This window comes from Panthera uncia, assembly GCF_023721935.1.
Source record: "Panthera uncia isolate 11264 chromosome B3 unlocalized genomic scaffold, Puncia_PCG_1.0 HiC_scaffold_1, whole genome shotgun sequence".
NCBI classification, from domain to species: Eukaryota; Metazoa; Chordata; class Mammalia; order Carnivora; family Felidae; genus Panthera; species Panthera uncia.
In genome coordinates this window covers 39,457,969-39,485,026 of record NW_026057582.1, presented here as the reverse complement: position 1 = coordinate 39,485,026, position 27,058 = coordinate 39,457,969, and the positions used below count along the sequence as shown (strand labels likewise).

Here is a 27,058-nt window from a genome sequence, read left to right as displayed (position 1 = left end):
TGTGTGTTTTTTTTTTTTTTTTGGTGGTGTTTTTTTTTTTTCCAAACTGTGGTTTCATTTCCTATAAATATTTATCTGTGAGTAACCTCTAGTTTTCATATTTTTAAATATATTAACCTAAAGAGGGCATCACAATTTAAGCTGTAGGAAGTAACTCTAACCAGTGTGGACTTTTCCATTCAATAGCAATAATATCATCATGAGTCTGGAAAGATTGTGAGAAGGCATATAAACTTTCCTCTACCTTCAGACGAATTATACTAACTCCCTTTCCACCCCACTCCACACACATTCAATTACAATTTCAACCAAAATTTTATAAGGCAACTTGTTCGTTGCACTTCCTTATATGTTCATTCTACAGGAAAGTGAAGATAATGTTCACATGATCCTAAACAGTTGGTACATTTACAAATAAATGAGTTAGCAGGCAAATGCCAGGAAAAGGACATCTAAAAACTTCAGCTTTAGCTTTCGAAATGAGTATTAAGACATATCCTTGATAACAGTGTCAATAGAAGAGGTTAATTTATGTTCCAATCTTAGTGTAGGACACTGGGAATAAACACTATGAAATCTGCACAGTCAGCTCTTATTTATGTGTACCAAAATATAAAGGGAAATCATTGTAAGTAATTGAGATCTATGTGTACCTTAATTTTTAGTAAAGAGTCAAATGAATGCGCATATGGATATTTACATAGAGTTTGATCTTTCAGTGATAGCTATATTCACAAACTCTTATGAAATTTAACGTAATTAAAAAATGAAACTCTAGCCTTTTAAATATTCCAATTTAGTGATTTTCAGTCTACCAAAAATTCTACTGTGCTCTTTTCAAACAAATACCTAAAAGAAGTTTCCAGTGGTGACAACTTTCTCAAGTAATATTAATTTAAACACTCCTGAAATTAAAATTTTAATCTGTGAAATTAGTGATATGAAATAATGAAATTTAAGAACTATATGAAAAATTTTTAATTCTTTTTTTTTTTTTTTTTTGAGAGAGTGAGAGTGAGCAAGCTAGCAGGGGAGGGGCAAGAGGGGGTGGGGAGAGAATCTTAAGCAGGCTCCATGCTGAGCATGGAGCCCAAAGCAGGGCTTAATCTCAGGACTATGAGATCATGACCTGAGCCAAAATCAAAAGTCAGACGTTTAACCAACTGAACCACCCAGGTTCAGTTCTTAAAAATTCTTAAAACCTTAAAATTCTTAAAACCCCTTAAAAATTCTTAAAACCATAATCTGAGAAATTCTATCCTTCCCACTGTACACTCATCAGAAATTAATATACATTTTTCAGAATTATCATTTAGAATATATTGTAATTTACAACAAAGTTTAAAACCAATTAATGGCAAAGCTATGATTACAGTATACATTATTTATTTTATGGTCCTAATTATGAACGTTTACCTAGTATGAAATTTTTTTCTATGTTAAAGGAAGTTTCAATATTAAACTTTAAAGTTAACAATTAGTCACTCCTTGTCTTTAATTAATTTTATTGAAGTATAGTTGATATAACAATGTTACATTAGTTTCAGGTGTACAACACAGAGGCTGGACAAGCTCAAAAGTTACAGTATGCCAACTGCAAGTGCAGCTACCATCTGTCACCATACTACCCTATTACAATACCATTGACTATATTCCCTATGCTGTGCTTTTCATCCCTGCCACTTATTCATTCCATAAATGGAAGCCTGAATCTCTCTTGTTCACCCATTTTATCCATGCCACTATCCCCTTCCACTCTGGCAACCATCAATTTGTTTTCTGTATTTATCAGTCTGTTTCTGCTTTTTGTTTTTTTTTTAGATTTCACATATAAGTGGAAGAATGTGGTATTTTTCTTTCTGACTTATTTCACTTACAATAATACCCTACTCCTTATCTTTAATAGCCTCATAACTCAACGTCACCCAACCCATATGCCTGTAAACACACTACAATTGCTACCCGCCACATGCCCATTCACATGGTCTTCATACACATTGAGATGCATATCATGTTTTGTGACATAAAGAAATTAGATGAAATGAGCCATGCAAGAAATACATCATCTCATTTTATAATCCTTTTTTTCTCTCCTGATGGTTTTCTTCACGTTCAGTAATACCCAAACCTTGGCATTCTTTTTCAAATCTCATGCTTCCAAATAACTTTTTTTTTTTAATATGCTTCACGCCCATTGCAGAGCCTCACACAGGGCTTAAACTCAGGATCCTGAGATCAAGACCCCAGCTGAGATCAAGAATCAGATGCTCAACCGAGTCACCCAGGCACCCCTCAAATAACTTTCTTTATGTAGAATACTCCTAAATCTCTATGTCTTGACCTGTTTCCCAAGGTCCAATCCTATATTTGCAACTGGACATATCCCCCAAGTCCTTAAAACACGTAACGCCTCAAAGTGGATTATCTTTCTTTCACCCTCAAACCTATTCCTCTTATGCTTACTTTAGGGTTCCTCAAACTTTGTGGTCACACAGCTTGAAGGTTAGGCTCATCTTTTTTCTTTGGTCTCCTTAACTCCCCCAACCATCCCCACCGTGATCCAATCCTTTACCAAATCTTAGCTGTTCTATTGCCTTGCCCTGGAAGCGCAACTTTCAAATTCTCTGCAGCCACTTCTCCACTTTAAATCATCTTACCCTGTGTTGCTGCAGTTCTACATTATTTTCAGAGTCCTCTGGTCAATGACCTGTGAGCAATGGAGCAGAGTGAGGCTTTTATGATTTTAGGTTTGTCTGTTTTACTTTATGGCAAGAGGAGTAACTTGAAAATGAGCATTACCATTACACAAAAACGGGTATGCCGTGATAATGACTGGGCAAACATTTTCTCTGGCTGAAGAAGCAGGTCCAGATTTTTGGTAATGTTTCCTTGTATATCAGTCAGCAGGGTTAACAGAAAAAAAACAAAACAAAAACACGGATTTTTTGTTTAAACAAAACAAAAAAAGGATCTTGAAGACATACAGATAAACGCTCAATTCTAAATCTCATTTATTTTACTTTTCTGCAGCTCAGATTCCTTATATTTGAAATGAGAATAATAAGCTATCTCATACGGTTAAGATTAAATAGGGTCCATAGGTACCTGACTTATGCTCTAAATATTTGTTAACTGAATGAATGGTGCTCTCCTGCCTGAAATACCTCCTTTCCCAGATCTTTATCCAGCTAACTTGTACTTATTTTATGGCCCCAGTGCCTATTTGTTTATCACACACTCAGTATTACTGATGTCCTTGTTAGTCTCTCATTATATTTCAGTAAATTCCTTGAGGATAGAATCCATGTGTTATTTGACTTTGAATCTGCAGCAATAGGTGTGATTCCTGGCAAACAACATCCACTACTTCAGTAAATGTTGAACGACTACTTTTTATACACTAGTAACCAAAGGCCTTGTACCATAAGCTTTACCCATTTTATTCTAAGGGCAAAGTAACCAACACATTGGAAAAAAGAAAAAATTAACAACCAAATATCTACAGCAGGTATCACAACAACAAAAATATTCTGATCGAATTCTATGTAATTGAAGGTGGCAAAAATACAGCCTCTCCTCATAAAGACAACAGCTCGTTCTCAATAAGCACTTAAACTGTGCCTAACTGAGCGATTTGGTTATTTAATCCAACCTACACAACTCCCTGTGCGATAAATTTTCTCTCTCTTATTTTACACGATTTGAAAACTGAGCACCAGGAAGACTAGGTAACCCCTAGATCACACAAGTAGGGAGCTGCGATGTCAAGATTCCAACAATTTGGGACTTCCTAATTCCAGAGCCTGTACGCTAATCACACTACGCCGACTTCTAGCAACTGCAGATGTCAGGTGGTATCCTGACCCATGATGACTAAGGCTAGTATGTCTTCCCTCAAAGTGAGGGAAACATTAGGGATGGACCAAGAGTACCTCTCCCCCTCACACTGAACTATGAAAGGTTCTACCTGCTAACTGTGTCAAGTATATGTACGTTATTGAAACTGCACAGGGTTTTCTTCCCACAATAAACTACACTTTCCCTCTGAATAGAGTAATCCTTGGTTTTCTTTTCATATTAACACACACACAAATTTCCTTACAGCTTGAAAACCTAGATGCTCGAGAACCAAGCCACCATTTCCAGTGAAACCAGAAAACAAACCAAAAAAGGGCCGCATTTATAGTTTCGAGATAAAGAGATCCAAACAAGACAGTCCTTGAGCACTTAGAAGTCCCGAGTATGCAGAATTGCTAGTGTCAATCACACAGGAAACAGAAGTACCTTAATACTGACAAATTGGCTTCGGAGTTCCCTTAAAGGGCCTCTAAATCATTTGAGACCAATTTCCAATTGGTCTAATTTCCAATTAGACCAATGCTCTAAGGGGCCAACTTGTAGACTTCCAACAAGCAATCCAGAAGGTGTCCAGAAGATGAGTAAGAAATCAAACTTCATGGAAAATGGAGGCGGTGGGCGCGGGGCATGTAACTTTAAACCGGCAAAACTAGGAGTTTGTGGCTACCTTCCAAAGATTCCCGTATCTTACACTGCCACTAAGTAGTAACAGTGGGCCAGGGCTTTCCACACCCCCCCCCCCCCCCCCCCAATTAGGATAGGGGACTTTGCCTCATTTTATTAACAGATACCTTCCTCGTAGCATGATTCAATGATGGGCATTTTGGTTCCTCGCATTTAAAAATGCAGCCACATATCCACTCGGGGAGAAAAAGTATGCAATAAAAGGGCAATAGCTAGGACGTATAGCCAGTTCCAAATCTTCCAAGCTGAAGAGGGCGTATGAAGTATCACTAAAAACATTTATTACCGTCCGTGTGCCGAGTGGCGATGGCCAAAGTGCGGATGTGGTTAATGCAAGTGCAAAACACCGAGCGGCGGGAGTCACCCTACACTCCAGAAACGGCGGTCAGACCGCCGGTAAACCAACGCTCGCGAAATGGCTGCCGTACGTCAATCGGCCAGAAAGCATTACTCCCTCCCTCGGGCACGTCACATCACCAGGGAAACGGCGCTTTTGCGTAGGGGCGCGGCCCGGGTGAAAGTTCAGGGCTGGACCGGAGACCCCCGCCCCTGTGCCTTTGTGGATGCTTGTGGGCGCAAAGCGAGGCCAGAGTCCCGGAGTCTCCCACGGCCCCGGGTGAGGGGAGCGTGGGCCCAGGCCTGGAGTGACCAAAGCGCCCCTCTTCCCCAACTCCGCCTCGCTCGGCCGGCGGTGGGGTAAGCGCCCCGAAGCGAGCACGAGCCGGGGGCGGGGCGAGCTGGGGGCCCGAACCGCCCCCGAGCGCGATCTCGGTTCCGCGGCGGTGGCGGTGGCACCCGCCGGAGTTGACGTTAGCCATGGAAACGCGGAGCTGGCTCAGGCGTGACCTCGGGGAGCTGGTTGCCTGGCCGCTACAGCTTCTATGCCTTCGCGTTCGGGTCGCCGGCAGCCTCTGGGCGGGATCGCCCAACCCGGGTTTACCTGCAAAAATGCAGTCCCCGGGATGCCTTCGCACCGCCTCTGCCCTCGGGTGACTCGAGGTACGTTCGAACCCCGACATCCACCTGGGGATTTCTTGGTCACCTTAATTTCCAGGACTCTGCAGAGTCACGTTCTTGCAGTTTCAGTTGCCGCACATTTCTTGTTCTTCGCTATAAAACCTTCAAATGCTATTATTGCACTTTTTAGACGGAAGATGAACTCCGTGCCTAGAGGAATCAATCCAATGTGACTTTAAGTTTTTTCAGAAAACTGCTTTAGCCTGTTGAGTTACAGCGTTTTGTCTCTAAGAGACACTGGTCAGATGGAAAACGGTCCTCTGGGTCTTGATTGAGTGATGTCCTTGTTTCACCAATACAGTTTACAAACTGCGTCCCTTAGATAGTCCTGTACTCTTTCCTTATGTCCAGCTAGACCACTTTTGCCCCGGCCTGGTCAACTTACGTCCCCCTGAACATGAATAACTCTTTCACCCTTAATCTGCCTTTTTTCAAAACTCTGCCAAGGACCAGTGTTTACTTCAACGAAATCTACAACAGAGGTTATCTATTAGACCTGTGAATTGATTATTTGCTCTTTACTAGTCATTTCTCTTGTATTCAGCTATATGACATTAGGTACGTTCTTTTTGTTTGTTCGTTTTGTTAAACCATTTTTTAAAGTTTGTTTATTTTGAGAGCGAGAGAGAGAGAGAGAGACAGACAGACAGACAGACAGTGCCGGTGGGGGAGGAGCAGAGAGAGAATCCCACGCAGGCTTTTGGCTGCCAGTGTATGCTGGGCTCCACCTCATAAAACCTTGAGATCATAACCTGAGCTGAAACCAAGATTCAGAGGCTTAATTGACTGAGCCACCCAGGTGTCCCAAATCATTCATATAATTAGGGCACAGACCATCCTTTGTATCATTTGGTGTCCACTGCCACCCATGCCAAATCTCCAAACTTTTATCATAGCATCCAGAGCCTGACTCTATGACCAGACAATGCCATTTTAGTAATTTAACCAGGGCACCTGTCAGCTACTCCTAAATTTCCTACTAGTTATTAATGGACAATACCTGGTCGGGGAACTTTTCTGTTTCTTTTTCTTTTGTAAAAACTAATACTACACTGTATGTTCACTAACTGGAATTTAAATTTTTAAAAAGTTTTAAAAATATTGAAGATTTTTAAAGAGTGTACAATTCAATGGTTTTTAGTATATTCATTGAATTATGCAAGTATTATTGCGGTCAATTTTAGAACATTTTCATCACCGCTAAAGAAGGCCCTTAAAAAGTAAAAACAAATGAAAAATTAAAGAAAAGGGGGACACCTGGATGGCTCAGTCAGTTGAGCATCTGACGCTTGATTCTGAGCTCAGGTGTTGATCTTAGGGTCATGGGTTCAAGCCTCACGTTGGGCTCCCTGCTGGGCATGGAACCTGCTTAAAAAAAAAAAAAAAAAAAGCCCTGTACTCTTCAGGAATTATTCCCTTATTCCCTACCCCACTTGTCACCAGCCCCACCAGCCCTAGGCAAACATTAACCTATTTTCTGTCTTTATAGATTTTCGTGTTCTGGACATTTCATATAAATGGAAGCATACAATATGTGGCCTTTGGTGATTGTCTTCTTACATTTAGCATTATGTTTTCAAGGTTCATCCGTGTTGTAGCCTGTATCAGTACTTCATGTTTATAGCCTAAAAATATTCCATTGTATGGATGTGCCACATTTTATTTAATCTGCTAATGGACATTAAGGTTGTCTCTACTTTTTGGAAAATTCATATTTCTGCTATGAATGTTCGTGTACAAATTTTTGTGTACACTTATGCTCTCATTTCTTTTAGGTAAATACCTAGGAATGGAATTGCTAGGTCATATGGTAACTCTCTGTTTAGCCTTTTTAGGAACTGCCAGACTGTTTTTCAAAGCCGCTGCACCATTTTACAAAACTACTTGCAGATTCCGTTTCCCCCACCACCTCACCAATACTTGTTTTCTGTCTTTTTGGTAACCAGTCAAGTGGATTTGAAGTGATACCTCGTTGTGGTTTTGCTTTGCATTTCTCTAATGAATGAGTAGTGATGTGGAAACTTGTGTACTTGTTGGCTATTAGTATATATTAGTATATATATATTAGTATATATATGTCTATTGAAATTCCTTAAATTGATTTCTTTGTTTTGGTCACCATTGAGTTGTAAGGGTTCTTTATATATTCTAGATGTAAGTCCCTTATCATATATATGATTTGCAAAAATTTTTTCCCATTCTGGGGGTTGTTCATTTTCTTGATGGTGAGAATCTTTTCTTCTAGACATTTTCCCACTTGTGTTTATCTCTTATCAAGGAGTCCTACATGCCACTATCCTCAGGCTGGCTTGGCTAACAGAAGTTTCCTATTTTGACATTTTGGAGATTCCTGTCAGGTCCACTTTTCCCTGAAAACTCTTTCTCCCAAATTATCCTTCTATTTCTCTAACCTCTAAAATTGCCTTTCATTTGACAATGGCTTGGTATGATCGAAAAACTCGGTCAGCCACCAACTGACATTATGTGTGGATTAAGTCACTTCGTATCACTGGTTCTCAGTTTTCTTTTCTGTAAAATAAGTTGATTTATTTCTGGTAATCCCTGTGAATGGTAGACTTCATTCACCTGATACTTGATTTTGAAAGAAAAACTTGTTAATCACTTTGCATTTGTGGTTGGTAAGATGTGTACAGTATGGGAGAGGTGGATTGGGATAGAAGCAGAAGTGTCAGCTGGCCTGGCACATTTGTGATGCACTGATGTGACCTTGGCTATTTTCTACCATTTTAGTTTTCCAAGAGTATGGAATGCTAACAATTCATATTCTAGTGTTATACATTTGGGAAGGATGATCCTTTGATCTATCTAGTTACCCTTTCCATCCATTGTTTTCTCTACAAACCAATTCCTATGAATTTACAGAAAACTCTTAGATTCAAAGATCCTCCCCAAATCTTGAATTTGAATAAATACCATTTTGTTGATCAGAGAGATGTTTTTGTGCTTGTTCTTTCATTTTAAGACTCGTTTTTTTTTTTTTTAATGTTTATTTATTTTTGAGAGGGAGAGAGAGTGTGCATGAGCTGGGGAGGGGCAGAGAGAGAGGGAGAGACAGAATCCTAAGCAGGCTCCATGCTGTCAGCGCAAAGCCTGATGCGGGGCTCAAACCCAGAAACCTTGAGATCATGACCTGAGCTGAAATCAAAAGTCATGAGGCTTAACTGACTGAGTCACCCGGGCGCCCCAAGACTCTTTTTAGGTGCTTGAGTAGATTTTCCTTTTATTGGTGGTGAGAAGAAACTACTTACTATAGTGATAAACTATAACATGAAATGTGTTTTTCATGTTTTAGCACCAAATGCCTTTCAAAAGGCTCTTCAGGAATTTAGCTGTTTGCCATGGTATGCGTTTAGTTAACATTTGTAATGTATTTTCAGAATTACAAATAAAAAATAAATAAAACTTTCAAAAAAAAAAAAAACGCTCTGATAGTAACAGGTCATTTGATCCAGAGCAAATGAGAATTACTTAATCATTCATGCTTTTTGAGTACTCAAGGTTTGGCGATGTTGTTTCTTTTCTAGACATGCATGAAGTTTTTTCCCATATTAGTAAAGGTGGTGATGCTTAGAAAAGTAGAACTTCAGTATATTTCCTTTCATTTTTTTTTTAGGTCTCTATTTAAGAGAGAGAGGGAGAGAGAGAGAGAGAGTGTGAGAGTGAGAGTATGTGAGCAGTGTAGGGGCAGAGAGAAAAGGAGAGAATCCCAAGCAGGCTCCATGCTGTCAGCACGGAGCCTGATGCAGGGCTCGATCCCATGAACTGTGAGGTTACAACCCCAGCTGAAATCAAGAGTTGGACGTTCAACAGACTGTTCTACCTAGACACCCCTTCTTTCAAATTTTTTCATCAAGGTGCCCCTCCTTTCAAATTTTTTAAAATACTTTTGAGGAACATGGATGAGGCATTCTGTTTATTGCTGACAAAGTTTGTGTAGGCATTTTTTAAACAAGCAGCAATTACTTTTTCTTGAAAAGTTTATCTTGTTTAATAATTCTATGTTATTTGTAAACTAACTTTGTTTATTGCTTATTCTCTTCATAATGAAAATTAAAATAATTCCAGAGTTACTTATACCAGTAACAATTATTTGACAGGGAAATGATCTCTGCCTTACTGGAGTATAATCTTCTTTGGATCAGACAGTAGCCTTATTACCATTACCTAGTACATTGTAGGTACTCAGAAGTTGAAATGTATCAAAATACTAAATTTTGTTTAACTATTTCTCTATAAAAGGAAGGATAACACATTTGTCTATATTAACAACTATCAAAATGAATTCTTTAATCCTCACCAGCATCTTCTGACAGTGCTTCAAGTACAAGTTAACATAGGGAGAGAAAAAAGATTATAATGTATGTCAGAGCTAATATCCTTCATGTATAAAAAGTTCTTTGAAATTAATAAGAAAAGTGAACACTTTTTTTTAACAAATTATTCATTTTTATTTTTATTTTTATTTTTATTTTTTTTAATTTTTTTTTTCAACGTTTTTTATTTATTTTTGGGACAGAGAGAGACAGAGCATGAACGGGGGAGGGGCAGAGAGAGAGGGAGACACAGAATCGGAAACAGGCTCCAGGCTCCGAGCCATCAGTCCAGAGCCTGACGCGGGGCTCGAACTCACGGACCGCGAGATCGTGACCTGGCTGAAGTCGGACGCTTAACCGACTGCGCCACCCAGGCGCCCCAACAAATTATTCATTTTTAAAAGAGACAGAGCCTGAGTGGGGGAGGGGGAGAGAGAGAGGGAGACACAGAATCTGAAATAGGCACCATGCCTGCACACACAGCCTGATGTGGGGCTTGAACTCACAAACTATAAGAACGTGACCTGAGCCAACGTCGAATGCTTAACTCACTGAGGCACCCAGATGCCCCAAGAAGTGAACACTTAAAAAGAGGCAATTTACAAAGGAATTAGATGACTTTTATCTACGTGTACACACATATGTATAGTGAATATTCTCAGAAAGATAGACCATGTTAATGAAATAATAAGATTCTATAAAAAGGAACATCCAGGCATTAAAGATGTACTCTTAGAAATTAAACATATGAGAACAAAGATTTAATAAAATTTGACAAATATACTAGGAGATAGTAAGTTTCCTGAAAGTATAACAAAAATACAGTTGACACACAGGGCAGACATGCTCAATATATGTGTGTGGATTCAGTGTCACCTCATACCTGGCTATTATAAAATAAAACGAAAGAAAAACTACAAGCGTTGGCAAGGATGTGGAAAAATTGGAACCCTTGTACACTGTTGGTAGGATGCAAAATGGTGCATCTGCTCTGGAGAACAATGTGGAGGATCCTCAAAAAATTAAAAATAGAACTGCCATATGATCCAGCAATCCCACTTATGGGTATATATCTGAGCATATTGGAATCAGAATCTCAAAGAGATATTTGCCCTCCCATGTCCATTGTAGCATTGTTTACCATAGCCAAAAAAACAGAAGCAACCCATTGTCCATCAACAGATGAATGGATAAAACGTGGTATATACACACAACGGAATATTATTTAGCCCTAAAAAGGGAAGGAAATCCTGCCACATGTGATCACATGGATAAGCCTTGAAGATATTATGGTAAGTGAAATAAGCTAGTCAGAGAAGGACAAATACTGCATGATTCTACATAAATGAGGTATCTGTAATTGTCAGACTCCTAGAAACAGTAGAATGAAGGTTGCCAGAGACTTGGGGGAGGAAGAAACAGGAGGAAGACTTGCTATATAAAGTTTTAGTTGTGCGAGATGAGTAAGTTATAGAGATCTACTGTACAACATTGTATTGCTACTTAACAATACTGTATTATACACTTAAAAATTTGTCAAGAGGGTAGATCTCATGTTAAGTGTTCTTACCATAAAAAAATCTGAATCCAATAGAACAGAAAAAAAAGTGTGGATTCAATGAATGAAATTAACCAATCAATAAAAATGATAGATTAAAAACAAGTAGCCTTTACTAAACAAAAATTAGACAATTGACTAAGAAAACTTTAAATTTATTGTAATCCCCCGCAAACTACCGCTTTTTGTTTATTGTTGTTATTATTATTATTATTATTTTATTTTCTTTAAGGGATTTTTTTGAGGTTGGTATCTTGCCTGATTCCTGCATTAAAGTTGAAAAATAAGAATTCCCTCCTAGTACATTGCCAGATTGATCTGTTTCTCACCCTTCTAGATAATGCTCAAATTCCAAATAAAGCAGCGTTTCTATGGCTATTTTGTTGGCCCACTTTCAGAGTAGCATATGAAAACAGCATATGGCCAAAATCAATGTTGTGATGCCATCTTTATCCCTTAATCTTTATTTTCACAGCATTTTTCCTCCTAAGCCTTGAGCCATTTTTCATTTTAACATGTTGGAGGCTGCAGCCATACAAATGCATCAGTCTGTTTAGAAATTGTCTCTGAGAATGTATGCCAAATTCTCATTCAGGAAGTAAGTTTTAATTAGTCTGAATTTATTTTCCATTTTAGTAATCCAGATTAGAATTTAGAAGATCTCTCTGGGGGTACTCGGTGGCTTGGTCAGTTGAGCATGCCACTCGATTTTGGCTTAGGTCATGATCCCAGGGTCATGGGATCAAGCCCCATATAGGGCTCCTTGCCTTGCGTGGAGACTGCTTTAAGATTCTCTTTCTTCCTCTCTCTCTCTGCCCTTCACCCACTTGCTCGTGTGTGTGTTCTCTCTCTCTTTCTCTCTAAAAATCGGAGATTTCTTGGTATAAAGAAAATATTTAAAAAATTTTCCAGGATCTGTAATTAAATTAAATATCTCACAATATCAGTTTATTTTTTTTTGCTTTAATGAATTTCCAGTTTCTGTCATACAATCCTTCATATATATATAAATATACATTTATATATATTTAGTGTTTTATTTATCTTTGAGAGAGAGAGTGGGAGTGGGAGAGGAAGAGAGAGAAGGAGAGAGAAAATCTTAAGAGGATCCAAAGCAGGCTCTGCACTTACAGCAGCGAGCCCGGTATGGAGCTCAAACTCATGAACCATGAGATCATGACCTGAACCGAAGTTGGGCACTCAACCACCTAAGCCACCCGGGGCACCCCTGTACAATCCTCTTTTATCTTTAAGATATTAGAAAAAAATATCCATACTAGAAGTAAGCTTTTCAGCAATCTGATATACTTGCTACTTGACAAATTTCCCTCATAATCTTTTTCCTTGTGTAGCGTTATTCATGACATTCCTCAATTGGTATACCTTTTCTTTTTTAAGTTTATTTATTTATTTTGAGAGAGGGAGAGACAGAATCCCAAGCAAGCGAGCTCCGTGCTGCACTGTATGCACAGAGCCCAGCGCAGGTCACAAACCGACAAACCCACAAGATCACAGCCTGAGCAGAGATCAAGAGTCCGATGCTTAACTGACTGAGCCACTCAGGTGCCCCCTGATTGATACATATATTTTTTAAATGTTTATTTATTTTTGAGAGAGAGAAAGAGAGCATGAGCAGGGGAGGGGCAGAGAGAGGGGGAGACACAGAATCTGAAGCAGGCTCCAGGCTCTGAGCTGTCAGCACAGAGCCCCATGCGGGGCTTGAACTGAGTGTGAGATCATGACCTGAGCCGAAATCGGACGCTCAACCGACTGAGCCACCCAGCCGCCCCAAGATAGATATATTTTTTAATTCTCCTTGGCTTGGCTAAATCTTTAAGATCATAATTGAAGCTGAGGCCAGTATTTCTCAAGCAATTTACAGAGAACACTACACACATGATCTGTTGCTAGATATGGTGGGAACGTTAGGTTTCCTGTTCGAGTAAGTTTGGAAAATTCAAATGATACATTTTAAGCAGGTTTGCAGTCGTGTTTTGTTTTGTTTTTTTAACTTCAAAGATGTCTCTAAGTCTTTAGTTTGCTGATATCCACTGTGACTCTTCAAGATGATGTCCTAGTGTGTTATTTATCAGGCTTCTTTGACCATGGACTCCCTTTCAAGAAACATTGTGTAAGGCAAATAATTCTGTATCCTTCAGCCTTTCTTTTAATATCACATGAAAATAATTCAAATCTGTCTTGAGGGGACTCAAGTGTTAACATTCTCTTAATGCTTCATAATGTGCTCTCACTTCTTTTGTGATTGATCTTGCCTTATTTTGACTCTGTTACCTGCTGTTTTCTCTCTGCTTTTCACTCCTAGTATGAACTAGCTCCTTCTTCCTGACAAGAAGAAAGTTAAAATGTTGCATAAGATAGGGAGCAAATTACAATTGGATTTCTGTCACATTAAAATTCTACAGCCATTTACTTCTCTGTCCCAGAAACTCAGGCTCTCCCTCAGGCTCATCCTGTTCCTATAGGAACATACTGCTTTGGAATATACTGCTCAAGGCAAAATCTTCTCTGACCCAATAATACTATCAATAAGTGCCATTATTTATTCCATATTATCAATAAATTATTTTCTAAACATTTAAAAACTGAGAATAAAGAGTTTGCAAGTTTACTGTTAGTGGGGTAGGATATGCAGGAAGAAGGTTTTGAAAAAAAAAAACCGAACAGTAAACACTCCCAACTTCCCTTTTAAACAGCAGTATTTAGTGTTGCCTTTTAATTTTAATCATCTTATTTATACCATTAATGTATTACATGCCTCTCCATGCCAAGATATTTTGCTAAATATTATGGAGAATCAGAAGTGTCTCAAGATTTGGCCCCAGCCCACAAATAACTAGTTAGTAGAGAAAATAAATGCAAATGAAAAAATAACAGGTAAAGAGGTGAATAATACAAGAAGTGCCCTATGTTGATACATGTTACAAGATGAGAAGTATGGACAAGCAATATTTGTTATACAGAGAAAAGAGAGGCACAGTTTGACCTAGGCGTTCTGGGGAATTTGCAGAAAGGATTAGACTGAATGTCTAAAGTTGACTAAAATTACTAATTAGGGAAGGGAAGAAAGGGCATCCTAGGATGGAGAGAACATGAGCAGAGACACCACAGAGAAAAGGGTGGGATGTGTTTGCAGGGCAAGGGGCCGAGAGTTCCAGAGGTTATTTGATAATTTGAAAAGGTATCAAAATGTTCTATGTAAAATACACAGACACACAATCACATCGTAGTATGCTGTCTGGAACTTTTTACACCTATACAAGCTATATAAATCATGTATACACACAGGTATATATACTCTTTTTTTAAAAAATGCAAATGGGATCATCAATGTGTTTATTTTACTTTTCAACATGTCATGGCATCTTTCTGTTTCCGTATCAACAACAGATCTTCAGAGTATTTCACTGTTCGGAATATAATCACAGAATATTCCATCGAATAGGTAAGAACATTTAAACTAAACTCTACCAAAGATTCAGAAGTACTAAAAGGTAAATGAATATGGATAGTAACATGAAGCCAGATAATCTGATTGTAAGGTGTCTTCAGTTTCTGGCTTTCTGGCCCAGCGAGCCATTTCACCTTGTTTCTGATTTGCCTCAGTGGAGCAGGAGGGACCAGCTTTTACCTAACTCCCTGGGAAAATTTCAGGCACTTCCAGTCTCTTGAAAAATCCCAGGCCAGACATCCAAGTTCATTTTCCTTTCTGATGGCATCTTCTGTGGATAATTGAAATCAGAATATTTACACCTGCTCACAAGAATATGCCCTTACTTTACCTTAGGCTTGTACAGAACAACATACCAGAATAAAGTACACTGAGCCTGACATCAAGACAGGAGATAAGCTTATTCAGAGGGGAGGGAAGCAGTCTTTTCATTCCTTAAGATTGAACCATCAATGACTAAGGTTCCATTTGGCCCTACGGTTATGTTATTTTGTGAGTATTTGCACGGCTGTCATGTAAGTAAAAGCTATGACTTGTTCTGTGCAGAACTAAGTCCAATGACTAGAAGACTAAATATGGTGTTTACAGTAAAGAACTTCCTAACAGCATAACAAGAGGTGTTCTAAAGTAGTCATTCTTAATGGCGACCTCCAAATCTTTCATGATGCCTGAAAACTGTCTCTAGGGCTGATATTGGTTGGGTAGGACTGACTTTCAGAAAGACTGTGTTAAACTGAAGAAAGAACAGAAGAAGAAAGAAGGAGAAAAAGAAGAAAGGCTGTTTTAAGATGGCTTTAAACTTGTGTGTATGTGGTAAAATACATACAACATTTACTGTCTTAACCATTTTTAAGTGTATGGTTCAGTGGTATTAAATGCATTCACATTGTTGTGCAGTCATCACCATCATTCATCTCTGACTCTTTTTATCTTGTAAAACTTTATACCCATTCAACAGTGACTGCCATTCTCTTCCCTCAGCCCATGGCAACCACCATTCTACTTTCTATCATTTTGACAACTCTAAGTGCCTTGCCTTAGTGAAATTCTGCAGTATTTGTCTTATTGTGACTAGCTTTTTTTTACTTAGCATACTGTCCTTAATGTTCATCCATGTTGTAGAATACTGCAGGATTTTTTTCCTTTTTAAGGTTGAGTAATATTTTGTTCATCTTTTCATCCTTTGATGGACACTTAGGTTTACTTCTGTGTTTTAGTTATTGTGAATAATGCTGCTGTGAACATGAGTTACAAAAATCTCTTTGAGAACCTGCTTTCAATTCTTTGGAGTATATATCCAGAAGTCGAATTCCTGGATCAAATGGTAATCCAATTTTTTATTTTTTGAGGAACCACCATACTGTTTTCCCCAACAGTTGTCTCATTTGATATTCCCACCAAGTGCACAAGGGTCCCAGTTTTCCACATCCTCACCAACACTTGCTGTTTTCTGTTTTTCTTATAGTAGCCATCCTAATGGGTGTGAGGTGGTATCTTGTTACAGTTTTGCTTTGCGTTTCTCTAATGATTAGTGGTGTTGAGTATCTTTTCATGTGTTTATTGCTATTTGTATATCTTCTTTGGAGAAATGTCTATTCAAGCCCTTTGCCAATTTTTGAGTTGGTTTATTCTGTTGTTGAGTTTTAGGAGTTCTCTATATATTATGGATTGTAATCCCTAATCAGACAGATATATGATATGTAAATATTTTCTCCCATTCTGTCGGTTGCCTCTTTTCTATGTTGATAGTGTCTTTGGTGTACACAATATTTAAATTTTCATGAAATCTAATTTGTCTGGTTTCCTTTTGTAACCTGTACCTTTGGTGTCATATCCAAGAAGTCATTGCCAAAGCCAGTATTGGAAGCTTTTATCCTATGTTTTCTTCTCAGCATTCTATTGTTTTAGGTTTTACACTTAACGTCCATTTTGAGTTAATTTTTGTATATAGTGTTAAAGGCCTAATTTCATTCTTTTGCATGTCAATACTCAGTTTTCCTCACACCATTTATTGCAAAGACCATCCTTTCCCTATTACCTTTGTCACGTATTTGGCCATATATGTGAGGATTTATTTCTGGGCTCTCTATTCTATTTCATTGGTCTATGTCTCTTTCTTTATGAAGACAGCTTTAAACATAATTTTTCTTTTCCAACCCAACATATGATCTCTGAGGTAGTACTTTGCTAGCTATCTTGTGTCAGGCAACTGTTTTTCAGAATAAGCTACTGAGTATATCCCAGGAAAAGGAAAAGTTGAAGGTGGAGAATCCACGTTATTTGGTACTTCGATTTTTCTGGCCCTTAAATGGAAATAATCTAGATTAAAACACATATAGGTCCTATTATTGTTTCATGTTTTCCTAGTTTTGGTAGATTTTGGAAACTGATAACAGAAAGAGAAACTAAAAATTGAATCAGAAAGTGGTTTGCTTATGGTAACATAGCTAATAATAAGCATTTACTCTGATACCTAGAGTCTTTTAATTTCCAGTTTATTGTTCTTTCTACTGCATATTGAGCTGTCAATGGATTTTATTGAAATGTAACTATTTTATTTTTATTTATTTATTTAAAAAAATTTTTAATGTTTATTTTTAAGACGGGGAGAGAGCATGCGAGCAGGGGAGGGGCAGAGAGAGAGGGAGACACAGAATCTCAAGCAGGCTGCAGGCTCTGAGCTGTCAGCACAGAGCCCAATGTGGGGCTTGAACCCCAGAACTGTGAGATCATGACCCGAGCTGAAGTCCAGTGCTTAACTGAGCCACCCAGGCACCCCCAAATGCTACTATTTTAGCAGGATTTGACTCTTTAAATTATCAGAAAATCCTAAATTTATTATAATTGCTAGATGATATGACTAACAGTATTTGTTTCCATATTCTATTTTCATTTCAATTCAAAGGAATCAAAGAGAATATGTTCATTTTATAGAGCAGAGTTTGGCCAACTATGGCCCACAGACTGAATCTGGCCCACAGGTATGGGTAAAAATACCATAACACTTTATCAGAGCACAACCACTCATATCCATTTATGTATGTATTGTCTATGGCTGCTTTCTGCTACAACAGCAGAATTGAGTCATAGTAACAGAAATTATATGGTCCACTAAGCCCAAAATATTTACTCTTCTGCCCTTAGAGAAAAATTTTGCTGACCCTTATAATAGAGGAAAAGTTTAAAACCAAATATTGAAAACTCTTAGGAAAATGATTAAACCACTGGCAGATTTGAGTTGAAAGCACTGGCTTTTTGAATGTTTCTTTGCCTTCAAAATCTAAAAATGTCAATTTTAAGATCTAATTTAATTAGATCTGATTTCCATTAATTTAAGATCTAATCCCAAATAATAAGTTCTAGATAAATTATAATGAATATCCTTTTTTTCCCAAATAAAAAACAACTTTTCAACTGTTTGTTTAGTGCTGCATGTATGTCAGGCAATGGGGAGGAGCTAGCGGGTGAAATTATAAATCCTGTCCTTGAAGGAATTAAGGAGATAAAATAGAAATCTGGAGTTCCCCCCCATCTTTTAAGTATGACATTTTCAAGTAGTGACTTTTTTCTTTTTCTTAGAGACTGCTGTGTTACAGAAGAGGATGTAACTTTCAGAATAATCCTGAATGAGAAGGATGAGTCCAGATGTGCCTCTGCTGAATGATTACAAACAGGACTTCTTTCTGAAGCGCTTTCCACAGACCGTTCTTGGAGGCCCTCGATTCAAACTAGGCTATTGTGCCCCTCCTTATATATATGTTAATCAAATTATCCTTTTCCTGATGCCATGGGTTTGGGGTGGATTAGGGACACTTTTGTATCAGTTAGGGATTTTGGAAGACTATTACACAGCAGCACTTTCAGGTGGACTGATGCTTTTCACTGCATTTATCATCCAGTTCACAAGTTTATATGCCAGGAATAAATCGGTGACCATAGAAAGAATGCTAACCACAGATATCTTAGCAGAGGAAGATGAACATGAATTTACAAGTTGTGCTGGTGCTGAGACTATCAAATTTCTCATTCCTGGCAAGAAATATATAGCCAATACAGTTTTTCACTCTTTTCTTGCTGGGTTAGTGTGTGGTCTTGGAACATGGTATCTGCTTCCAAATAGAATGTCCCTGCTGTATGGCAGTGCAGGAGGCGCTGTTCTACAGTTTGTCTTCGGATGGATTACATTATGTATAGGAGAATATTCATTAATTGTAAACACAGCTGCAGAGACTGCGACTTTCCAAACCCAGGATACTTACGAAATCACTCCTCTTATGAGACCTCTCTATGTTTTTTTCTTTGTTTCTGTAGATCTTGCACACAGGTAATAAGCTACCAAATACTTTGTCACTTGCTTTGTTTTTAAGCATACATACACAGTATGAGCTCTCCTTAGTATTAAAAAACTGAATCTATGAAAGTCATCAAGACCAAACCATTGGGTGATAGTTGTTCTGATGATTAATCTCTTAGGAGTAATCTCTGTTAAACATTCATACTAACGTAGTAATTAAACCTTATTGAGGAGTTAAAAGAAAACTCTTTGGTAAGAGAAATCAGCAAAATTTCAATTCTGTGTTTCACTTTAAATAAGGAGCTGTGTGCTATAAGATAGCCTGGCTGAGACCTGTGAAAAGGAGATGGAATTTTCCTATGAGGGTATAATGAAGAATTTAAAATTTATACCATAAATATTATGTACAGATTGAGTGAATTTAAGATGAGTAACATTTCTAATTTTGTTATAATAACTATGTAGGATGAATACTGATTTTTTACAAATCAATTTGCTATAGAAGAAAAATAGACTTTTTTAACAAAACTGTTTACCAAACTGTTTACAAAATTGTTGGATAACCCCCTTTGCTCACCTTTTCTAAATCTGACTTTTCTTTCTCTGTTTCTGTAGATTGCAGCTTTCTCTCTCACAGGTTTATGTCCAGATAGAAATGTAAAGGCATTTAATGGACTGAATGTCTTCAAATTCATATATCAAAGCCTGTCCCCCAGTGTGATGGTGATTGGAGATGGGGTCTTTGGGAGGTGATTAGGAAAATGAGGGTGGGGCCTTGGTCTGATGGAATTAATGCCCTTATCAGAAGAGACACCAGAGAGCTTGATCTCTCTCTCTCTCCACTATGTGAGGATACAGTGAGAAGGCTGCTGTCTGCAAACCAGCAAGAGAGTTCTCAGCAGAACCTGACCATGCTGGCACACTGATCTTGGACTTTCAGCCTCCAGAATAATTTCTGTTGTGTAAGCCACCCAGTCTGTGGTATTTCATTATGGCAGCCCAAGCTAAGACAGATTTTGATACCAAGAGGTGGGTTGCTCCTGTAACAGATACCTAAAAGTGTGGAAGTGGCTTTCAAATTGGGTAATGGGTAGGGGCTAGAAGCGTTTTGAGGCTCATGCTAGAAATGTGGACTTAAAGGCATTTCTGGTGAGGTCTTAGAAATGAGAACATGTTCTTGGAAACTGGAGGAAAGGTGATTGTTGGTATAACGTGGCACAAAACTGTTCTAATTTTTATGGAAAGTAGAACTTGAAAGTGATGAAATTGGATAGAGAGTTAAGGAGATTTCCAAGCAAGTGGCTAAAAGAACAGCTTGAATTGAAGAAGGAATTGCTAAGCAAAAAATAATCAGAACTAGAAGATTTGGAAAATTTTCAGCCTAGCCATATTGCAAAAAAAATGAGAAAGCATGTTCTGAAGTGAGCACCAAGAGTGTGACTGGACTAACACTAAAGAGTTCAAGGGGTTATATGACCAGAAATACGGCCAGTTTGAACTAAAGCAGTCAGAGACCAGATGAAATGAACTAAGGCTGTTAGACTTCTTAGATTTGACAGGTCTTTAAGAAGAGGGGAAAAATGACCCCAAAAGTGATTCAGAGATTGTCAGGGCTACTTCCTTGGTTTCAACAAACTAGAAGCTGGAAGCCTTGGGTCTAGTACTTGCCCTGCAAAGCGTTGGGGGTGGGACCCACACCTAGAGCTGTTTGGGTAATGATGGCAACCCTGGAGGCCTAGAGGGCAAAATATGGAACCAAGAAGATTCTTCCTCAGCCTTAAGGTCTAATGGAATTTGCCTTGCTAGGTTTTGGACTTCTTTGGAACCTGTCACCCCTTCCTTCTTTCCTATTTCTCCCTTCTGGAATAAGAATGTTCATTCTGAGGTCACCTGGGTGGCTCAGTCGGTTAAGGGGCTGACTTCAGCTCAGGTCATGATCTCGCGGTCTGTGGGTTCCAGCCCCGTGTTGGGCTCTGTGCTGACAGCCACTTGGAGCCTTGAGCCTGCTTCAGATTTTGTGTCTCCCTCTCTCTCTGCCCCTTCCCTGCTCGTGCTCTATTTCTCTCTCTCTCTCTCAAAAATAAACATTTAAAAAAAAAAAAAAAGAATGTCCATTCTGGGGCTGTCCCACTGTTTTATTTTGGAAGTACATAGCTTGTCTGATTTCTCAGGTTCACAGCTGGAGAGGGATTTTGCCTCAGGATGGAGTGTACTTGAGTCTCACCCATATCTGCTTTAGATGGTAGTTAGATGAAACTTTGGACTTTAGCCTGTAGAATTGATGCTGGAATTTTTTAAGACTTTTGGACCTGTTGGGATGGAATGAATGTGTTTTGCATGTAAGAAGAACATGAATTTGGGAGACTGGGTTAGAATGTTAAGGACTGAATGTTTCTGCCCCCTGCCCTAACTCCCAATGTGATGGTATTTAGAGACGGGGTCTTTGGGAGGTAATCAGGTCATCAGGGTAGTCCTATTCTTACGGGATTGGTGCCCTTATAAGAAGAGAGACCAGAGAGCTTGATCTCTCTCCTTCCACCATGTGAGGATGCAGTGAGAAGTTGGCTGTCTGCAAGGCAGGAAGAGTGTTCTCACCATAACCCAACCATAATGGCACTGATTTCCCTGTCTCTAGAACTAAAAGAAATAAATTTCTGTTATTTAAGCTACCTGGTCTGCGGTATTTGTTATGGAAGCCTGAAATAAGACATTTAAAAATATTTAGCTATTTTGTATACTGAAACTGACCTATTCTTAGGTATCCAATTGCTATTCCTTAAATCTTAATCTCTTCTCATTGTGCTACATTTGTGGACCAGAGGACACTATAATATCCTTTTTCTTCATCCAATCAAATATTAAGGGAAAAATTAGTTTATGGGAAATTCATCTATAATTGCTCTGTTAGTACCATTACCATTTATTAGCTGTAAAATATGTTACAGTTAAATACTTGGTTTTGAAAAGTTAGGAATAAAATTAAGTTTACATGTGTATGTATACATTTGACCCCTTTTTAAAGATGGAGGTTTATAAGATTATTTTCACAATATAGATTCTTGAGTTACTGTCTCACTGTGCTATTTCTGAAATCAGAAATTATATACCTGCTATAATACATCTTTGCATTTAAATTGATGCTCCAGGTTCTTTAATTTCTTTTTTAAATCTCAGTTAATTTATAATTTGATTACCTTGAATTTCTGCATTACTCATTTCTGAATGAAAGGACATAAATGTTTTTAGTACATTGTAGTTGGATTTAATGTACAGTTTTAATGTTTACGGTTTGATCATTACAAAAAAGTTTTTGTTTTTTTCAACTAAAAGGAAAAGACAAAAGCAGGCCCAAATCTGTTCATATAGAAGAAGATGGCATATTTGTGCAGAAAAATTACCTTTCACTTGACTTAGAAATTTTTAGCTTCTGGTTAACAAACTAATAAAGAAGATGATCTTTATACAGTAGATATGATACTGCAGATAAAAATGTATGAAATGTGTGCACTGTTCAAATTTGAACAGTTGTCAGATATGTAAAATTGTTTCTTAATTTTATTTCAGAGAATGTAAAAGTTGAAGAGACAAGCCTCACAGTATAATAATATTTTCTCTTTCCCCATTCTTTATTCTACCCAGTACACTGTGTATTAATAATTTACTTTTTCTGTACATTTTCATCAAAGACTGGTATTAAATCTACAGTGCATAGACTCTCAGGAATTGTTTGAACGTATGATGCATATTTATTTCATCTTAGCCACTATAAACATCTTTTTTCTGGACGTGGATATAGTGTAAAGAATTTGAAATATTTTTATAGCTGTTAGAGTCAAAGTTTTTTTTTTTTTTTCTTGAGGTCTTAGATATTTTGCCCTAGAAGATTCCTATTACATTATCAGAAATAGAATTTAAACATATTTTCCATATGAAAGACTTGACCACAATAATCATTATTTGGGTCTGAGTCATACAGGAAAGTGATCATGATGTGTGGTTGCTCAAAATACGAATGCTTATATTTATGTATGGTATTCTTGTATATAAATAAAATTTCTATGTCATTGCTTATTAAGAACAAAAAGATTTAGGGAGGTTAAATCAAACTTGGGTAAAATATTTCTTGAATATACATTATTTTTACACAAATTATACTATACTTAAATATATTAGGAAGAGAAATGTTGTCTTTAACAAGAAAAATAGCTACAGATCTGCGTGTTTTCCTTTACCTTCCTGTGGTTTATTATGTGTGGTTTGATTTTCCTTTTTGTCACTTGAGTATTTTCTTCCCAGAATGAAATACATTTTAAAACTACACTACAAAAAGTATTGTCCTCTAATTTAGCATCATATTGTTAACCTTGTATTCATTAATTCTCTGCTTATAAAATTTGAAGGACATACATTATGAGACAGTGCATTAGCTGACATAGTCTTGATAGCTTCGGAGCAAACACGTTATGTCATTATTACATCCATAGTTGCTATACATTTGCTTCTGGGCTGTTAACATATGCTTAAGTGGATAATTATTACAGAAGGTGCCTTTCTCCTTGACTTTGATTCCTAGCAGCTCAGGTATTCAAGTACAATTATGCTGTAAGTTTTGACATTTAGTTTTTTATAAGTTATCTTTTGAACACTGTAAGTACTAGGACATTATTGGTTTCTGGACAAAGTATGGTCAGCCTTGTTTCAAAATAGTAATATTTTGATAGTGTTTATGCTTCTGTGCTTTTGAGTTTTTGTTAAGTCATTCAAAGCCATCTGATTTTTAACTGGTAAATGCTGTACGAAGAACAAATTTCTCCACTTTATAGAAATCATCTCTAGTTTATGAAATTGTATTTTACAAGTTTGTATTCTCTATAAAATAAAAACAATATTATAAATGCTAGTTAAGTTCCCACACCAATCCACAGAGACACGTTCATAGCCTAATGTTGCCAACTTCTGATATTGATTCTACTGACTTCAAGTTCTGGGACCTGGGGGTAAGACAGTACTGGGAGAGTAGGAAAAAGAAAAGAGCTCTCTTTGCTAGCTACTAACGTTATGAACATCAGTAAGGCTTTGGCCTTCCTAGAGTTACTTACAATTTTAAATTAGAAAATTTTAGGGGCGCCTGGGTGGCTCAGTCGGTTAAGCGGCCGACCTCGGCTCAGGTCATGATCTCGCGGTCCGTGAGTTCGAGCCCCGCGTCGGGCTCTGTGCTGACAGCTCGGAGCCTGGAGCCTGTTTCGGATTCTGTGTCTCCCTCTCTCTGCCCCTCCCCTGTTCATGCTCTGTCTCTCTCTGTCTCAAAAATAAATAAATGTTAAAAAAAATTTTTTTTAATTAGAAAATTTTAAACTCTCAACAATCATTGGTAGAATTTTAGCCAATGTAGGTTAGACAATTACAGGAGAAATATTTTTGCTCTAGACTCAGTTCAGTTTTACAAATCCCTGAATTCAATTATTCAGTAAACTGCTTTTAATTACTTCTTTCCACATTGGAATCCACATATTTTCTAAGTGCTAATCTTGTACACAATTGAGTAGGGGTAGTGGCTGCTATGGGAGAAGGACAATGGTCACTATTTACAAATGTTGATATTTTGCAGTTTGGGACTAGGATCTTTTTGTAAGTGTTCCTTTGTTTTGGGGGAGTGGGTTGCATGTGTTTTATTTTTCCTGGGAAGATCCTCTCTCTATATTATTTTGTATGATTTAAATGTTCCCTTTTCTTATAGGTTTACGGTAAACATACCAGGTCTAGAACAAACGAATCAGATTTTACACATCTTGTTTATATTTTTACCCTTTCTGTGGGCACTCGGGACTCTGCCCCCACCTGATGCCCTTTTCTTATGGGCAATGGAGCAGATTTTAGAGTTTGGCCTTGGAGGCTCATCTATGTCAACCCATTTACGGTAATTATTTTAAATATTAAGGTTCTGTGTAACTTAAAGTATAATTTTTCTTTTCAATCAAATCTTTCTTTTTTTCTCTGCAGGTTATTAATAATGTTCATCATCTCTGCTGGAACAGCGGTAACATCGTATTTCATTCCCAGCACTGTTGGTGTGGTTCTTTTCATGACTGCACTTGGGTTCTTGCTGAGTCTTAACCTAAGTGACATGGGTTTTTTCTTCAAACACAGTGCAACTGGACACAGAGTTGGAACCAAATCTCAGGCTTTACCCAATGGGTCAGAAAAACAGTTTACTTGGAAGGAATGCCTTTTCTATATTATTATATTAGTCTTGGCTCTCATAGAAACTAGTTTGCTGCATCATTTTGCTGGTTTCCCACAGATTTCCAAAAACAGTCCTCAGGCTATTGTTGGCTATATTTTGATGATATTGCTTATAATACTGTGGCTACTTAGAGAAATTCAGAGTGTCTGTATCTTTGGAATTTTCCAAAACCCTTTCTATCCAAAGAATGTGCAAACTGTGACTTTATTCTTAGAGAAGCAAAGAAGGCTTATGAAGATTGGTGTTATCAGACGGATTTTGCTAAATCTAGGTAAGAAGATAAAATCTACTAATTTTGTGTTTTAGCTAAGGAGTGTACAAAAATATTCCCATATTTTTGTAATATACAACATACAGGCGTTCATTCTTTTATGTTTTGGTTTGTTTATTAGTTTTTTTCAGTTAATTGCTTAAATGTGCTCATAGAAGAACACATATCAGCTAAAATAAAATGTGGTAGAAGAGGTTACTTTGCCTTAATTAAATAATGTCTTTTTTTGTTTGTCCTAGTGTCGCCTTTCGCTATGATAGCATTTCTTTCATTGGACAGTTCCTTACAAGAGCCCCACTCTGTGTCTGTCTCCATTGGGTTCACAAGAGCTTTTAGAATGGTAATCCTAATAAGCACTTAATAGTATTTTCTTATTGCTAAGCTTGTGATTTTGTTTATTCTAACAGTTTACTTAAATTATCCAATTCTGCCTAATAAAGTGGATAATTTTTGTACTGTAGGTGTGGCAGAATACAGAAAATGCTTTATTGGAGACAGTCATCGTATCAGCAGTGCACTTATTAATCTCCAGTACAGATGTGTGGTGGAACAGAAGCCTGGATACAGGAATCAGACTCTTACTGGTAAGGATATGTTTCAGTAGCTTTATTGAGATCTATTTCATATACCATAAAATCACCCACTTAAACAGTTCAGTAGTAGACAGAATTTTACAGCCATCACCATTAGTCTAATTTAGACCATTTTCAACATCCCAAAAAGAAACCTCATGCACATTAATGTCATTCCCCCATTCCCTGTCCTAACCCCACTCCAGTGCCAGCAACCATTAATATACTTTCTGTATCTATGGTTGATTTATTTATCAGATCATGGATTTTTAGGTTGTTTCCACTTTCTGACTATTATGAATAATGCTGCTGTGAACATTTGTGTACACATTTTTGTACATGTGTTTTTGGACGTATGTTTTAATTTCTCTTAACTATATCTGCCTAGGACTGGAATTTCAGTTCATAGTAAGTCTATGTTTAACAGTTCAAGGTATTGCCAAACATTTTTCCAAAGTGGTTGCACTATTTTACATTTCTACCAACAACGTATGAAGATTCTAATTTCTCTACATACGTACTAACACTTGTTATTATCTGACTCTTTCATTATAATCATTCTGATGGGTGTGACATGCTATCTCATTGTAATTTTCATTTGCATTTCTCTGAATGCTAATGGCACATCTTTTCATATATTTATCAGCCATTTGTGTGTATTTTTTGGAGAAATGTCTATTCAGATTCTTTGTCCGCTGTCTGTGGATTGCCCTTATTGTTGAGCTTAAGAGTATTTTTTTAATGTATTCTGGATACA

The 27,058-nt window shown here is 37.5% G+C and overlaps 1 protein-coding gene across 2 annotated transcripts in view; it reads left to right on the top strand.

Moving 5' to 3' along the window:
- The first annotated feature begins 5,451 nt into the window (after positions 1-5,451).
- The window catches only part of PCNX4 (pecanex 4), a 46,115-nt gene continuing 24,508 nt past the window's right edge, over positions 5,452-27,058 (top strand). Inside the window, exons 1-6 of one of the 2 annotated variants that reach the window (XM_049611507.1) lie at positions 5,452-5,541; positions 18,500-19,244; positions 24,952-25,131; positions 25,215-25,729; positions 25,969-26,069; positions 26,191-26,313. In XM_049611507.1, the coding sequence (XP_049467464.1) occupies positions 18,547-19,244; positions 24,952-25,131; positions 25,215-25,729; positions 25,969-26,069; positions 26,191-26,313 (1,617 nt within the window). In that variant the 5' untranslated portion in view covers positions 5,452-5,541; positions 18,500-18,546. Of the gene's footprint in view, positions 5,542-18,499; positions 20,244-24,951; positions 25,132-25,214; positions 25,730-25,968; positions 26,070-26,190; positions 26,314-27,058 lie in introns of those variants that run through there. The other variant, XM_049611508.1, reaches the window with a different exon arrangement.